This window comes from Ceratotherium simum, chromosome 3 (assembly GCF_057802395.1).
Source record: "Ceratotherium simum simum isolate JZ-2026a chromosome 3, ASM5780239v1, whole genome shotgun sequence".
In the NCBI taxonomy this organism is placed as follows: Eukaryota; Metazoa; Chordata; class Mammalia; order Perissodactyla; family Rhinocerotidae; genus Ceratotherium; species Ceratotherium simum.
In genome coordinates, this window is record NC_141902.1 from 38,962,114 (window position 1) to 38,977,168 (window position 15,055).

The window sequence follows — 15,055 nt, forward strand, 5'->3', positions numbered from 1 at the left end:
CTCAGCCCGGCAGAGCTGCTTCTGTGCTTGTCCTTGCAGAGTCCGGCTCTCTGAGCCTTTTATCCCATTAGGAGCTTAACAGCCTAGGAGCAGAGGGGGAGGGGGAGGGACAGGAGGGGATGTCGCTCACCTGGCTTTCCCTACGTGCCAGGCACCGTGCTGGGTGCTCTGCCCATGCTCCTTGGAACAGTCATAGCAGCCTCTGTCACCCAGGCATTATCGTCTCCATTGTACAGATGGAGCACAGTAAGTTAGGTGATGTGGCCAAGGCCACGCGGCTAGGAAGTGGCAGGGGCAGGCTTCAAGCCCAGGTGTGTCTGACTCGGGGGCCCATGCTTGCCCCCACCTCTCCTCGATGCTGCCTTCCCTTTGTCACCAACCTTCGCCAGTCTCCTCTGGACAGTCTGCCCCTGGTGCAGGCGGGAGAAGTGGTGGTAGTAGAGGGAGACGTAGGTCATGATGGAGCGCTCGTCGGGTTGGAGGGCTGCCACGTCCTCGGGGTCCAGCAGCTGAGCAATGCCCAGCTCCTGCTCAGCCACGCGGAAGGCGAAGTCGAGGTTGTGCAGTGGGCGGTCGGGACGCAGGGAGCCGTAGTCCAGCAGGTCTGGCCTGGACAGAGAGCAGGCAGGGCCCTTCACCAGGGTAAGTTACTGCTCGGGTTTCAGTGGACGTATTAAAAAAGCAGACAAGCTCCTACTGGTCATTCACACCTTACCCTGGGTTAGTTTTCCCCTGGTGGTTATCTGAGACCCTGGCTGGAGGAATAGGGCCCTAATAAAGAGGGGACGGCTAATTTGGCTCAGGGGCCAGGCTGCTGGGCAGGGGGAGATGCTCCTAAAGGGCTGGCACTTGCCCGGGAGAGGACTGAGAATAGAATCAGGGACACAGAAGGTGGTTAAAGGCAAACCTGGCCAATTCCATGGAATTTCCCAGGAAAGGGGGGAGGGGTAATCATAGTCCAGGGCCTCAGCCATCAGCCCTTTCTACTTCTATGCCCGGGGCACAGGGGCCAGAGGGATATGGGAGAAGGGGCAGGTTGAGCACCCAAGCCCCAGAGCAGTTGGGTCAGTGGCTGGAGGCCTCCAGGAGGAAGGCTGAGGCCCGCCTCAGGCCAGGTCAGGGCTGGAGGGCGCTGGCCCCTCTCCCTCAAGCTCACCGGTGGGCGTGGATGAGCGCGCTGAAGCCAAGTCCGTTGCTCCAGCTGCGGGAGAAGTCAGTGATGCTGACGTTGGCGTAGCAGGCCGTCTTCCGCTGGCACCAGACCAGCAGAGCTTCCTTGGCAGACAGCAGGGCTGCACTGGCCCCGAACTCCTCCTGGAAGGACAGGGCAGCGGTCACCACGCAGGGACCGGTGGGGAGGCAGCAGAGCCTGAGGCCGCGGGAGAGGCAGACTGGGCACCATGGTGATCCAGTTCCCCCACCTGGAGGCGGATGCGGACTGTTCTCTCTTAAGAGCATCTGATTTTATTCGATTTCATTCATGGTGGGCAGTGATTGGGGGTGAGAAAAATTGTCCTTCTAAAGAAGCGGAGCGCCTGAAAGCTGTCACCTTGAAGAAGCTGGCTTTGAGTCACAACTGGTGACAACAGCAGCAGTAGCTCCTGTTTCTCCAGCCCTTCTGATGGGCCGGGCATTGTGCTGACCGACCCTGGGCTGCAGAGTTGAGGCTGGGCTTCGTTAGACTGGCTCCTGGTCACTGGGGCTTTCTGCCAGCCAGGAGCCGGGCCGTACACATGGCTCTCCACCCTTCACAGCCCTGTGAGGTAGGCACGATTAGCATTTACATTCTAAGGATGACACAACAAGGTGCACTAAGAGAGATGAGGAAGCGGCCAGGGTTCCCTAGCTGATAGGCGAGGGTCTCCCTTGACCCAGGAACATCTGACAGAGAGCCCACCTCTGAGTGGTGAGCCCACCCATCTACCATCTCAACACCTCACATGGCTGCCTGAGGGCAGAGCTGGTGCTGCTTCTTCAGGCTGGGAAACGACCATCTATACCTGGTTTCAATCCCCTCCCCACCGCGCCATATTCCTCCTACTGACAATTTCCTTCACTCTGCCACTCTTGGCTTCTATCTGCCCCACCCCTGCTCTCTCTCTTTCACTCAGCGCTTCTTTCCCTCCTCTCTCCTCCCCTCTCCTACTTCTTTCCCTGCCCTCCATTCCTACCTAGTCCCTGACCGTCCCTCAGGGGCCCTTTCCTTCCATCCACTCCCTCCCTCGCCCCTCACAACACAAAGCCCCCCTTCTCCTTTCTCCTCTCCCACGCTTCCTCTCATTTTCTCCCCCTCTCTATCAATTCCTGTTTATAAACTCAAAATGTCAAAGCAGAGCAGGCTGCATTTCTGCCCCTGCCCTTTGTGCCCTCAGCTTGGGTAGGAAGGACATGTGGGCAGAAGTGCAGGGGGAGAGGGCCAGGAACCGGGCTCTGTCACAGCAAGGCTGTGATACCCTGAGCGGCTGCGCTGGCCGGGCAGACAGGAACCAGGAGAGATTCTGGGGAGGAGCACGTGAGGGAGCGGGGTCAGCCTGTTCCAGACATGGCTGAGTTTTGAGGGGGCATGGCCTGAGCCGGCTGCAGACAAGCAGAGCCAGCAGGGCAGATGACAGCCAGTTAGGGGAAGATGTGGACCTGGTGCTCCTGAGGGAAAGGGTGGCAGGGCACCTGGGTCTGGCTTAGGGGACTGGGTAGGGGAGCATAGCCTCCTGGAAGGGCTTGAGGTCAGTTAGAAATTCAGCCACCTGTTCATTCACCACAGTGATGCCAGGCTCTGGGGATGCAGCCAGGCAAGGCCCCTACTCTGCCAGGGCTCACAGTCACACCAGGAGTTTCAAGGGACCTCCTAGATTTGAGCCAAATCCATGGCCTCTTCTTATTAGGGTTTCATTCTCCAGGTTGGCTTTCCTAACCTACTAGAATCGAGTTTTAGGTGGTGTTTTGGAAACCATGAAACTCTGAAAATTGATAAATATGAGGACTTTATATTTTCACTCTTTCTGATACAGTTGTGGGAGAACAAGAGGTAGAATGGAGGAAGATGGGGGACCTCTCCTTAGTCTTCAGGATACTGGGGATTTGGAAACCTCAGGGCTGGGCCTCCTTCTTCATTTCCCCCAACAGCCCATTAAGGTGTAATGAAAGTTACAGGGTTTCAGTGCCAGGTAGGCAGCAACAAATCGGGGGTGAAAGGCGGGTGCTGGGCAGTCACCTCCACCCCCTCACTAGTGAATGGCTCGTCCCAGATCAGGTTTGAAGCCCATGAGCCTAGTTCTTGTTTCAGCATGTTTAATCTCTCAGACATTCTGAGTTCTTTGCCCGTGGTTGAAGAGTGAATATTAATTGTGTTGATGCTAAGGATCTGCTCTGAGGATCATAATAGTCGGGTGGACGGCTCTGTCCCCAGGGGCCTGAGGGGAGGCCAGGGCTGGGTAACTGGGCGCTGGGGGCTGAAACATACCCTGTCCAGGGAGATGTGGGAAATCTGGAAACGCAGAATGATGACCCAGATGAGTCCCAGGATGAGTGTCTGGTCTCCGTCCACAATGTTCTCTGGCCCAATGAGTGGTATTGGCACCTGTGGGCATAGTTGGCTGGGTTCGGCCGTGAACCCCGTGAGCCGGAGAAGACTCAGAGTAACCAAAAGTCCAGGGGGCCAGCTGCCGGATGGAGGGTCCTGGAAGATGTCCTGCCCCAGGAAGTCCCCAAAGGAGAAGCAGGCAGGGCCTCCAAGAACAAGGCCAGGCAATCGAAGGCTTTCTCAGTGGTTGGGTCTTTGGCCACAAGCCCACCTGGGCAAAGCCCCAACCTGGTGAACTGGCTGGACCACTGGAATGCGAGGACCTCCTGTATGTGAGCTACAGGTAAACCCGGGCCAAGATCAATGGTTCAACTACAGGGGTTGGAAATGAGGGGTCATAACAGTCAATGTATGAGCTCAATAGACAACAGCAATGTGCCTCCACCTCACAGCGTGTCTCAGAATCTCCGGGGAGTGCCTGGGTCCTGGCTTACACCTGAATCTCAGCCCTCTTTGTCAGTGTTCCATCTCCTGTTAAAAATTTAGATTCCCAGGCTCCATCCAGTCAGACTCTCTTGGGCCAGGGCACAGGAGTTTGCATTTGGACAAACACCTTGGCTGGTTCTTATGTGCACTGAAGTTGAGAACCTGCTGCCCTGGATCTTGCCACTAGGACAGGGAGGAGGAGCAGATCAAGGGGAGAAAGAAACAGAGTAAACAGCAAAGCTGCACATGACCTCGGCCCCTTCACCCTCTGGCTCTATCTTCCTCTCCTGGATCACATGGCCAAGGCCCCCGGGATTCTTGTAGCTCCTTGAGATTCTAAGCACAGGCCTTGGGGCCTTTGCACTGGCTGTCCCTCCTGTCTGAAAATAATATTCCCCCAGAGAGACAAATGGCTACATCCTTGTCTTCCTTTAAGTCTTTCCTCAACTGCCACTTTCTCAATGAGGCCTACCCTGGCCACCCTATTCAAAATCAAAACCCAAGGACTCTTCGTCCTGCCCACACACACATGCTAATCCCCTCGCCCTGCTTGGGTGGGGATACTGGTCTTGTCCCTGATGTCTCCCAAGCACCTGATTGAGTGTCGGCATATAGCGGGTAATTGATAAATATGCAGTAATGAAGAGAGAGCGAGAGAGACTCCGTAAGACCTGGCGGGAAGCTGGCTTCAGCCAACGCCAGCCTGGAGGGAGGGGTTACATCCCTGAGTGCTCCCCGTGGATACACTGTTGTATCCACCTGGTCTCTGTAGGACCCACCCCCTGCTCTGCTCTCTTCTCCTGGCACACCTGAGCCCGTCTGCATTCACCTCAGCTTGGAGTCGGAGCATCTCGTCAGTGGGGTGTTGGAGTCTGCTTACACCAGCTCCTGAGAGCTGATCTTCCCAGCTTTGTATCAACGCCACTGAAATCAGCAAATGCTACAAATCAGGGCTTTTCTTTCCTCCCAGAGAGCTGGTTGTTAAACATTTACCAGTACACCACTGATCCAGGTTCAAATAAACTGTCTGCCCTGAAACTGCAGGGCAGTTTGGTCGGGGCTTGGCTGACTGCGGTCCCCAGAGCCTGACATGGAGCACCCAGCACATGGTGAGGTATCCAGCAATGAATGCATCCCACATCCTATTTATTAACCGTGTGCTGGGGGCAACAGTGTCACCACAGCTGCCTCATATGTGTGGTGGAGACAAGGCTGTCACCTTCACAGGCTACGTGTCAGTGGCATGCCATGTATCAAAGTTCGAGGGAAGCTGCAGGGCCTCTGACAAGGGCTGCGGGGCTCGAACCCTTCCCCAGTCCCTGGAGCGGAGGTGCCTGGCTCACAGGCCATTGTCCTGGGACCAAGTAGGGCCTGGCCTTCTGTGGCTGGCAGCGTTCTGCTCTTCTGTGTGCTTGGGGACCACAGTGCTCCCATCCGTTGCTTTGGTTTCTTACCTCCCTGGCCTCCCTCTAGCACACCAGGCTCCCGGGGGGCTGACCTCCCTTCAAGGACATAAGTGATCGGCACATATACTCGGGCTCAGCCCAGCCAGTTCCAGCTCAGTGACTTCACAGCCTCCAGGGACAGTACCTGAGGCCAGGAGCGCTGGGGCTTCCCAGTTCCTGGTTCTCAGTACAGATGACCCCTGCACAGCCCCCTGACACTGGCCATGAGGGCCCCTCCGTGTCCCTGGAGCTCTTGACTCCTTTTAGTGACTCTTTCTTTGGCCTGTCCCTTTCCTTCAGGGTCCCTCCTGTTGGCTGAGACCCCTCCCTGTGATCTGGTCCAGCTTCACCAAGGCAGACCCTGTGCCTCTTCCCTCCACTGCCTGGCTCAGAGTCCTGGGCTCTTCTCACGTGTCCTACCCTCAGCCTGCCTCTCATAGCCCCACATCCAGGCTCTGCCGGCCAGTTGACCGTGGGTCTTGCCTGGTAAATAATTGCCTCATTTTTGAACAGAGAAGCTTAAGAGTACACTCAATCTTTCAGCTTTGAACCCTGTGATTCTCTCAATGGCATATTTCAGTCCCACCCACTAGCAATGATGACTGTTCCTGCTCTAGCCGGTTGGGTGCTCTCTGAGCTGGGAGAACTGTGCAAGGAAGGGCTTTGCTTCCTGGGCCTCTGCATCCCAGCTGCTGCTCCTGGATTCAGACTCCAGAGCCTCTGCCCCACCACCAGCCCAGGAAAGATGATCTAGTAGTCTAGCCTGCCCCTGCTGCCCGCCCCAGCACCGGGCCCAGAGCCCTCTCCCCAGTGCCCACCTTGGCCTTGAGGAAGGCCAGAGCACGGCTGCTGTTCTCTAGGAAGTGCACGCGCAGGCGGCCCCGGCTGGGGGGTGGCAGGGCCTCCCCCGAGATGAGCTCCAGCAGCCGCAGAAGGTGGGTGCCGTCGGCCAGCTCCGTGTAGAGGTTCTGGATCTTGATGCCCACCTGGGAGGGGAGGGGGGAAGGCACAGAGTCAGCCAGCCTCACCTGTCTGCCCTATCCCAGGACCTGGGAGGCAGAGCCCAGAGCAGCTGCCTGGAGGAAGGAGCATTGGCTTTGGCTGTGATTTGGGGTTGAGAGATGTGGTGTGTTGTGGGGTCGAGAGAAGCCTTAGCCGATGGTCTCACAGCCGGCCCTCCAGCGTCCGCTGGCCAGGGAGCCGGGCGGACGGTAGAGGTGGGCTGTGGGGCACACCCAGCTACACTCACCCGGCCGTGCTGGAAGATGTTATTGATCCAGTTGGTGAAAGTCTTCTCCTGCATCTGCATGTGCCGCGCCTGCAGCTTGCGAATGTGGCCCATCTCGTACGCAGAGTCCATGGCGGGACTGGACTGGGAGAGCCGTCCCTGGCCTCCTGCTTCAGGTGTCCTGCAGCCCCAAGGAGCTGCTGGGGATTGTGGGGCTGACCAGCCAGCAGACCTGCAGCCCTTTGGGGGCTAGTGACCACTGGACATTTCCCTAAGCTGGAGACTTTGGGGGGGCAGCGTGAATATGGATGACTCCCTGGGAGAGGTGTGCCTCTGCCAGGGGTAAGGGGGCTGACAGACTGCCAGACTGTCCCCACATTTGGTGGGGGGTTGAAGCTTGGAGCCTAGCCAGGTAAGGTTCTGGTGCCCCTGGCTGGTGCCCTGTGCTCGAATGGCCCGGGGCCCCTTTCACTCCACCCTACTTTCCAGATTCTTCATCTCAGACCTCTGCTGCCAGAGGTCTCCCCTGGACCACAGCGATTGGCTGCTGCTCCTGGGGATGAATAGGGCAAGTGGAAGGAAAACAGGAAACTACTCACCTTGGTGATGCCCAGGCCTGGGGAGGGGACCTAGCTGGACAGATGGAAATGGCAGATAGCAGGGGCTGTGTGGGGAGAGAAAGAGACATCGGGAGAGGCCGAGGCTGGAGCTGGGGCTAAGCCATGGCCCTCCTCTTGAGCCAGCAGAGCAGGGGTGACGGCACACAGCCGGCATTGTCCTCCCACCTGCCACAGGGAGTGGCCCAGACTGGGAGGGGGCGGCTCAAGAATGCTCCATTCCGTTGCTCCAGGATCTCCTCCTTCATCGTGCCCCCAACATCCGGTGGGGGTCCTGGCATCCAAGATGCAGAGGCCGAGGAGGTGGCCTTGAGTTGGCTCTGGGTGGGAGTACCCTGGGGGGCTGCAGTCTGGGTAAAAGGCACTGAAGGGCAGAGCCTCTGGTAAGAAGCTTCTGAACCCACTTCCCAGGCTGGGACTGCCCTTCTGCACCCCTACAGCGCCTCTTTGTGAGCACCCACAGGGACAGGGATGGGAGGGAGCACTCTAGGCCTCTCGTCCTCTCCTGAGGAGCGCCACCATAGAGGGAGGGGAATCATCAGAACCTGGGCTTGGAGGCAGGGGCTGTGGAGGGATCCGGTGGGCTCCTTTCTCTCCCTCCCTGAGCAAACTTGAACTGCATGCCAGAGAGAGAGTTCTAATTCAGGCAGCTTCACAGAACGGCCTGGCTCAACTCAGGGTAACAGTCACTGGGCTGGGGTGTGTGTATGGGGGTTCATCCATCCGGCAGCCCCAGAGACTCCAGGAGGAGATGCAACACTCTTCAGGGAGGTGTCCCTGGCAGCCAGGGCTGGTGAGAGGAGCAGTGGCCGCAGCCTGCCCTCGAGAGCTGGGCAAGATGAATCACCCCTGAAACCCTAGGCCCAGGGGTACAGTGCCCTTGGGGTAGGGGCAGCTCCCCTGCATCTGGGAGAAGCTTCCTCCTCTGTTGTCCTCTCCCTGCGAGGTCCCTCCTGCCACTGGGATGAGCCTGAGCCTCTTTCTCGCTCGCATCCCCAGATCCAGTCAGTTGCTCACGGCTGCTGCTGTGTGCCCCCACCATGCTCCACGGTCTACCCTCCCACCCTGTCTACTCTCACTGCCCCTGCAGGTCCTCATCAAGGTTCCCCAACTCGTCATCCTGCCTGCTCATCAGCCTGCACACGATCCCCCCGATTTACCTCTCAGAGCACAACTCTGCTCACGCCTATGAAGACTCCCCGTTGCCTGGACAGGACCAGAGCTTTCCTGCCCACATCTGGGCTCAGCTGTTCCCTCTCTCAGCTTAGAATGTCCCTTCTATTCCCCATTGTCCACATTCTTCTGTCCTATCAGCCTCAGTTAAAATCCTGCTCCTTCTAGGAAGTCCCCTCCCCCAGCCCCCATAAGCTGGTTTCTCCTCCTATTAAGACCCTTGCTCCAGACATCTTGTTGATGTGACCACCAGGGGACAGGATGGAGCTGCATGATGCTTTGCACAGAGATCTCAACAGAGGTTGTTGTATCTGAGGTTGTTGAGTGGGGCTGGGGAAGTGCTTTTCTTCCTTCTGAGCTCAGCTGCGGCTAAGGCCACCACACATGCTGCAAGGCCTCACTCCTCTTTTGCAGTGACTGATTGCAGTCCCTGCTGAAATGAGAATCCCTGTTGGTCAGTACATAGTTTTGGATTATTTACATTGCAAGTAACTGAAATCTCAAGTCAAATGGGTTTAAACAATATAAAGGGAATGTATTTCCCCACATAAATGAAAAGTCTGTCAAGAGGAGGACTTTAGCTAAGGTTTGATCCAGTAGCTCAAATGATGCCACCACAGGCCTGGATTCCCTCTGCCTTTCTCAATGCCTCCTTCATCTTCATGCTCCTTGGGGTGGTTGCTGCCACCCTAACCTCATTCCCCTGCTCCCAGCAACTCTGGGCACTCCTCTCCATGCCATTTATATTGTTGCACAATATAATAATAATAGGCTCGCTTCTTTACACTGCTTGATTCCAAGAGGAGAGAACATCTCTCCCAAGAGTTGGAACAGAAGTCTGAGGGGCCTGGCTCTCATAGGCTTGAACTGAGCCACATGTCCATTCCTGAACCAATTTCTGTGACCCAGGGGTTGAAATACTCTAATTGGCTCAAGTCAATCAGGGCCCACCCTGGAAAGAGGGGCTGGGGGGTCTATGTCACCCAAACCTCAAGGCTCAGATGGAGGGTGGGAAAGCGGGAGTGCTCTGCAAAGGAAATTCCAGGTCTGGATTGCCAAACGTGTAGATGGGTGCCAGTGAGAAAAACCTGGATGTCTGCTATGGGCGGTCCACACCTGTGATGTGTGGTAAGAGGCAGGAGCAGTGGCAGCCAGCCTGGGGGCTCCACCCAGCGCAACTGCACCTTCAGGTGCGTGGGCCTGCATGTGCACTGGAGAGAGGACGTCGTGGCAGGCTGGTCTCCTTTGAGAGTGCTCAGTGATGCCCTGTGCCTGCCTTGGAAGGGTCTGCCTCTATGTCCCCTCCAGTCACTCTGAGTTGGGGCCTGCTCCTGGACCTGGCCTCTGCCCCCAGCAGATGGAGCTGCTTTCCTGCTAAAGAAGCTCCATTTGGGGAGTCTCCCACCCAGAGAGGACACAGGAAGAGTTGGGGGGGTCACAGGGACAGCATGCAGAAGGGGCACGCCCTCCTCCTAACTCCTCTGCCTCATTTCCAAATGGATCCAAGGGACCCCCGCTTCATTCTCGAGACAGCTGGCACGTGGTCACTGGAAAACCAGAGCTGGTGCGGTAAAGGTAGCGATTTTTTCAGAAGTTTATTGATCAGTAGACCGTCTCTTTTTTTGTCTGACACTTCTGAACAAGATTACAAAAAAATAGAAGCACTATGTATTAACTGCATTGGATAATTGACACGGAACCTGATACACTCTTAAATTAGGCCCATGTTTACCTGAATAAACTCAGTGGTTATCTGTCTGAAGGGTGTTATTCTTCTGCCACATTCCCTGGAGGAAATAAACAGCGCCTCTGTGAAAACCTTTCCTTATCCTCAAGGCAATGTGTCCGGGGCATTGCTCTGGGCATAACCAAGGAGTGTAAGGTGCAAAATGGGAAGGTCCGGGTTGGGGCTGTCAGGCCATGACTCTGGCGGTTAAACCCCACCCTGGGGAGTGGACTCCAGTATAAGATGTTCCTAGTGTGGTGGAAAGGCGGCTCTCTTAGGGACCCAGATGACCGGGGGAAAGGACTGTGGTTGGCAGCGGGGCCAGGGCTCTGCCAAAGCCTCTCCTGCGGGCTGGTAATGAAGGCGGGGGTAGGGGGAGAGGAGGAGGCATTTTGCTTCTCCTCACATGCTCTCTGATCCACCTGGATACCTAGTCCCATGACACAGAATTCAACTCCTCGAGGACCCCCATCCTGCGGAGGAACCACAGCTCCAAATCCAAAGACGCTATTGCTGCATATGACAAGTGTTCCAGAGAGAACCCTGTCCAGCCCTGGAGAAGCGAAAGCCAGCCAAATGAATGGCCCTCCCCATGGCCCGCCCTGGGCCATCCAAGTGTGGGGCAGGAAAGAATTGATGTACCATGAGGCTGAAGCAGGCTGGACGGCTGCCTGTGACTACAGAGCTGGCAGGTCTTAGGGCAAGGTTTCTCTACGTAAGTTCAGGAGGGCCTCAATAGCAGGCTGACAGGCTGGAAGTTGACTGGGAGGAGTAGGCTGAAGTTTTAATTTTTCCCCCTAAACTCAAGACTGCAGAGGTTTGTGTTGTATGATACATGTGCCGTACAGAAAATAGATTCAAGGGGCCAGCCCCATGGCATAGCAGTTAAGTATGCGTGCTCCGCTGCTGGCGACCGGGGTTCGGATCCCGGGCGTGCACTGATGCACCGCTTGTCAGGCTGTGCTGTGGCGGCGTCCCACATAAGTGGAGGAAGATGGGCACGGATGTTAGCCCAGGCCCAGTCTTCCTCAGCAAAAAGAGGAGAATTGGCATGGATGTTAGCTCAGGGCTGATCTTCCTCACAAAAAAAAAAGAAAGATTCAAGATTCTTAGATTTTCTTCTGTGGAATCATGGAGAGCGTAAGGATAGTTTCATAGTGCCAGAGTTTACCTGCTTCCACCCTCCTGCCCATCCGTAAACACTCTGGGGAGGGGCTACTTTGAAAATTGGGGTGGGAAGGGCAATACGGTCAGTCAAGGCGAACAGATCCTAGGAGGCTCTACTGCCCCGCCGCCCTGCTGCAGGGGGACGGGACAGCGGGTGTTTTGGACACAGACTCAAGGAACTTCGCACGAGTCCTGGGAAGATACGGGTCCTCACCTGGCTGCCATCCCTAATAATGTTTTCCAGTGTTTTTCTTTCCAATCAACTTTTCATGATGAATGACTTTATGTTGTAAGAAAAGATATTAAGAAAAATGGACAAGTGATTTTTTTCTTCTCTCAGCAGGGAAAGGATTCAGCTGCCAGATGTTCTCCCACCTGAGGGCATGGGGGGTAGGGATCATAACACCATGAGAAGTTTCCTTCCACGTAGAAACCAGAAACCTCAGTCTGCTGGCCCTCTAAAACAGTTTCCCTATAATTCTCTACATAGACAAAACTTGGCCATATCTACATATACACACGTTGACAAATGTCAAAAATACATACTCATGTGACATAATATGTGTATATATTTATCTTTATATATGACAATTGATCTTTACATATGACAATTGAGTTAAGGAGGCGAGATAATTCTGAATGGAAAATCAGCTAACCTTGGATCTCTAAACCTTTGGACAAATGAACTCTTTCTTCTCTTAATTTTGTCCTGCGGTGGACTTCACTGTGCAGTCCTCGTGCGCTCACAAAACTATCTGCTCATATTACGGTACTGGAATTACAAACGTCTCTTTTCTATGTGTCTGGTTAATTTAAAAGTGCTCATTAAGTTGAAAAAACATATTATGCATTTACTTCTCTTAAAACGAAATTATTTAGAAAGTGAGCTAGGGAGTGTGAGGGCTGGCCTCTGGATAAATACTTCTCTAAAATATAAATTTTCTCTTAAGTCTGCAGTTCTGACCCTGAGGTCACAGGTGACATCAGAAAAAAAACTATGTGGTTTTGGAAGGCCCAGGTGGGACTGTTCTGACTTCACTCATTTCCAGTGCTGGCAGGGCCCCATGTCATCAGCCGTCACTATTTTGTCTCTTTATTGCATAAATACTGATGAAAGGCACCTGCATCCCCAAGCTGGAGCCCACACATCAGGGAGGGTGGCAGTGAGCATTAACCACTCCACTGGACCCAGGCACTTGAGTGAGCAGTCCAGAGAGGTTTACACAGGGGAAGAACCTCACTCAGGAGCCAGTGTACAGGTCTGTGCCCAAATCCTGCCTCGCGATGGGCATTCATGCTACCAACCACACAGCCATTTGAAGAAAAGGTTTTATATGAAATATTCTATCCCATTTCTGTATAAAGGCTTTTATGTAAGAAAAAAACTGGACATAATAAAAATGCCTATTTTTTATAAAAATAGTGTCTAATGCTCGTAGACTCATCTCTTCTATCTGACAGCCCAGGGCAGGCTGGCCTCTCATTCCCCTTTGTGTCCACAGGCCCAGGACATGGCACGCACCAAGACATATTTTTGCTGAATTTAAATCCTGCCATCAACCAAGGAGCCTTGGGGACATGTAACTACACTGAGGCCTGAGGAGAGCCACCTCTTCTCCTTACTGTCATTTAGGTATGATAAATAGACTCTGCTATGTATTACTGGACAGACCAGTAAGAAAAGCTAATCTTCAGATTTCAACATGACTTGAATACTGGAAATCTTGTCAGGTGTTAATAAAGGCTGTGAGTTCCAAATTCCTAACCAAACACAACTTTGCTGGAAGGGCCCTGGGTGGGGGGAGCCCTGGGAGGGCTGGTCAGCGGGTGCAGGACAGACGCTCTCTGCTGGCCGGGCTGCCCGTTCTGCTCGAGCCTGCCGAAGGGACGGGCGCACACAGACACAGTGCGTCCTCCTTTCAAACCCAGGGCGGCAGTCTTCTTCTCTTTGGTAGAGTTTGGGGAGAACAGAAACCCTCTCTGCTCTGTTTTCTTCCACTCTAACTATAGCAGGAAACAAAATGAATAAGATCACCTTTGCTCCCTCCCAGTGCCCTTTGAGGCACAGAGAGGTTCATGGTGAAGAGCGGTCCAGGGAAGCCCAGCAGACTCAACTGCTCCAGGAGAGCCCCCAGCTCACTCCCTGTGGCTCTAGGATTCCACAAGGCCCACCTCCACATCTCTGCCTCCCTGGCTTCTGAGTACTCTTTGGTCAATTTCTCTTTCTTCTCAACCCTTCAATCTCCTTATCCACCCCCTCTCCCCAATATTTTAATAGAAACTCAGGAAACTTTAGAGGTGAAAGGACCTCATCTAGTGTGCAGTGTCTGCCCTCCCCGTTCTACAGATGGGGAAACTGAGGCACAGAGAGGGCAGTGCCTTGCCCAGGGTCACTCAATGAGTCAGTGGCAGTGTGGGCCTCAGGCCCAGGTGCCCCGATTCCCACCCCCCACTGCCTGCCCTGTGTGCGTCCTGCCCCTCAGTCGGCCTTCAGCAGGGACTTCCTGTGAGAGGGGGGCACAAGGTGGGGGGGAAGGCTGTTGGGCAGCTCGTAGCCATCGAGCTTGATCTTGATGAGGTGCTTGGCCAGCGCGAACTCCTCCTCGTCCAGCATGCCGTCGCAGTCACAGTCGGCCAGCTTCCAGATCTTGCCCAGGACGCTGTTGGGCAGCTTGGAGGTCACCATCTCCTTCTTGGCGTTGACGCCCGATATCTTGCCATTGATGGGCGACAGGGTGTAGAAGAGCTCGTCATAGATGGGCTTGTCTTTGGCCACAACCCACTCCTCCTCGTCGGCGCCCTCCTTGGCGCCCTCCCCGTAGCCCTGGTTGAAGGGGCCCTCGGCGGTGCCGTCGAAGGCGCCGCCCTGCACGAGCTGTGTGGGCATGCTCATCTCCTCCTGGCTGATGAGGCTCATCAGCGATGAGATCTTACTGCTCAGCATGTTGTCCACGGCCTCGATCAGCTTGGGCTTCAGGGAGTGGAATTTGGTGAAGTCGTAGATCTCAAGCTGTTCCTGCAAAAGGAGAAAGCACAGATTCGGTCAATGCCCTCCCTTCAGGAAGCGAACAGAGAGAGGGATAGCTGGTGGGAGATAATTCTCCCTTAAAGCAGACATCCCAGACTCTGGGCTGTTCTCTTTGGTGGAGTCCCCACATCCGAACTCACCAATACAGGAATGGCTTTTGGAACAAGAAACAAGAGCAGTGGGGTACAGCGTTTTTCCCTAGTAGCTAATCTCTGGGGGTGGCCGCATGAGTGACAACAATCCCCTAGGGCTTTGAGACAATTTTTCTTTACCCTGCCTTTTTTTTATGTGTGTGCTCTAGAGATTTAGTATTTTATCTTTTAAGATGATTTTACGACATACTTCAGTTCATCTTCGTAATAATGCTGGGAGTGAGGAAGGGCAGGTATCAACCCTGCTTTACAGAGAGCACATGGGGCGTCCCGGCAGAGTCAAGACTAGAGCTCCTGTCTCCTGCTGCTTGACTAGTGCTCTTTGTGCTGTAACATGAAGCTGTGACAGACGGACTTACCTAGGTAAAACAATTATTTAAGGACATTGTTTTTGGATCAGTTAAGAAAATGTAGGTTAGGGTACAAGTAAGTAAAAGTTGAAACTGGTAAGGGAGAGAGGAGTAGGGATGGGGAGAGCGAGTATAAATCCAGCCAATAGGGCTGAGTATCACT

The 15,055-nt window shown here is 54.5% G+C and overlaps 2 protein-coding genes across 2 annotated transcripts in view; both read right to left on the reverse strand.

Annotated features, from left to right (window-relative positions):
* The window catches only part of SPTBN5 (spectrin beta, non-erythrocytic 5), a 49,823-nt gene extending 42,279 nt beyond the window's left edge, over window positions 1–7,544 (reverse strand). The window contains 9 exon segments of the mRNA XM_087429070.1: window positions 381–609; window positions 1,157–1,314; window positions 3,461–3,577; window positions 6,270–6,437; window positions 6,701–6,821; window positions 6,823–6,851; window positions 6,853–6,911; window positions 7,162–7,232; window positions 7,465–7,544. Of these exon segments, the coding sequence (XP_087285196.1) occupies window positions 381–609; window positions 1,157–1,314; window positions 3,461–3,577; window positions 6,270–6,437; window positions 6,701–6,821; window positions 6,823–6,851; window positions 6,853–6,911; window positions 7,162–7,232; window positions 7,465–7,544 (1,032 nt within the window).
* A 4,008-nt stretch (window positions 7,545–11,552) lies between these two features.
* EHD4 (EH domain containing 4) overlaps window positions 11,553–15,055 on the reverse strand; it is a 74,669-nt gene continuing 71,166 nt past the window's right edge. Inside the window, exon 6 of the mRNA XM_004421454.3 lies at window positions 11,553–14,378. Within this exon, the coding sequence (XP_004421511.1) occupies window positions 13,842–14,378 (537 nt within the window). The 3' untranslated portion in view covers window positions 11,553–13,841. The remainder of the gene's footprint in view (window positions 14,379–15,055) is intronic.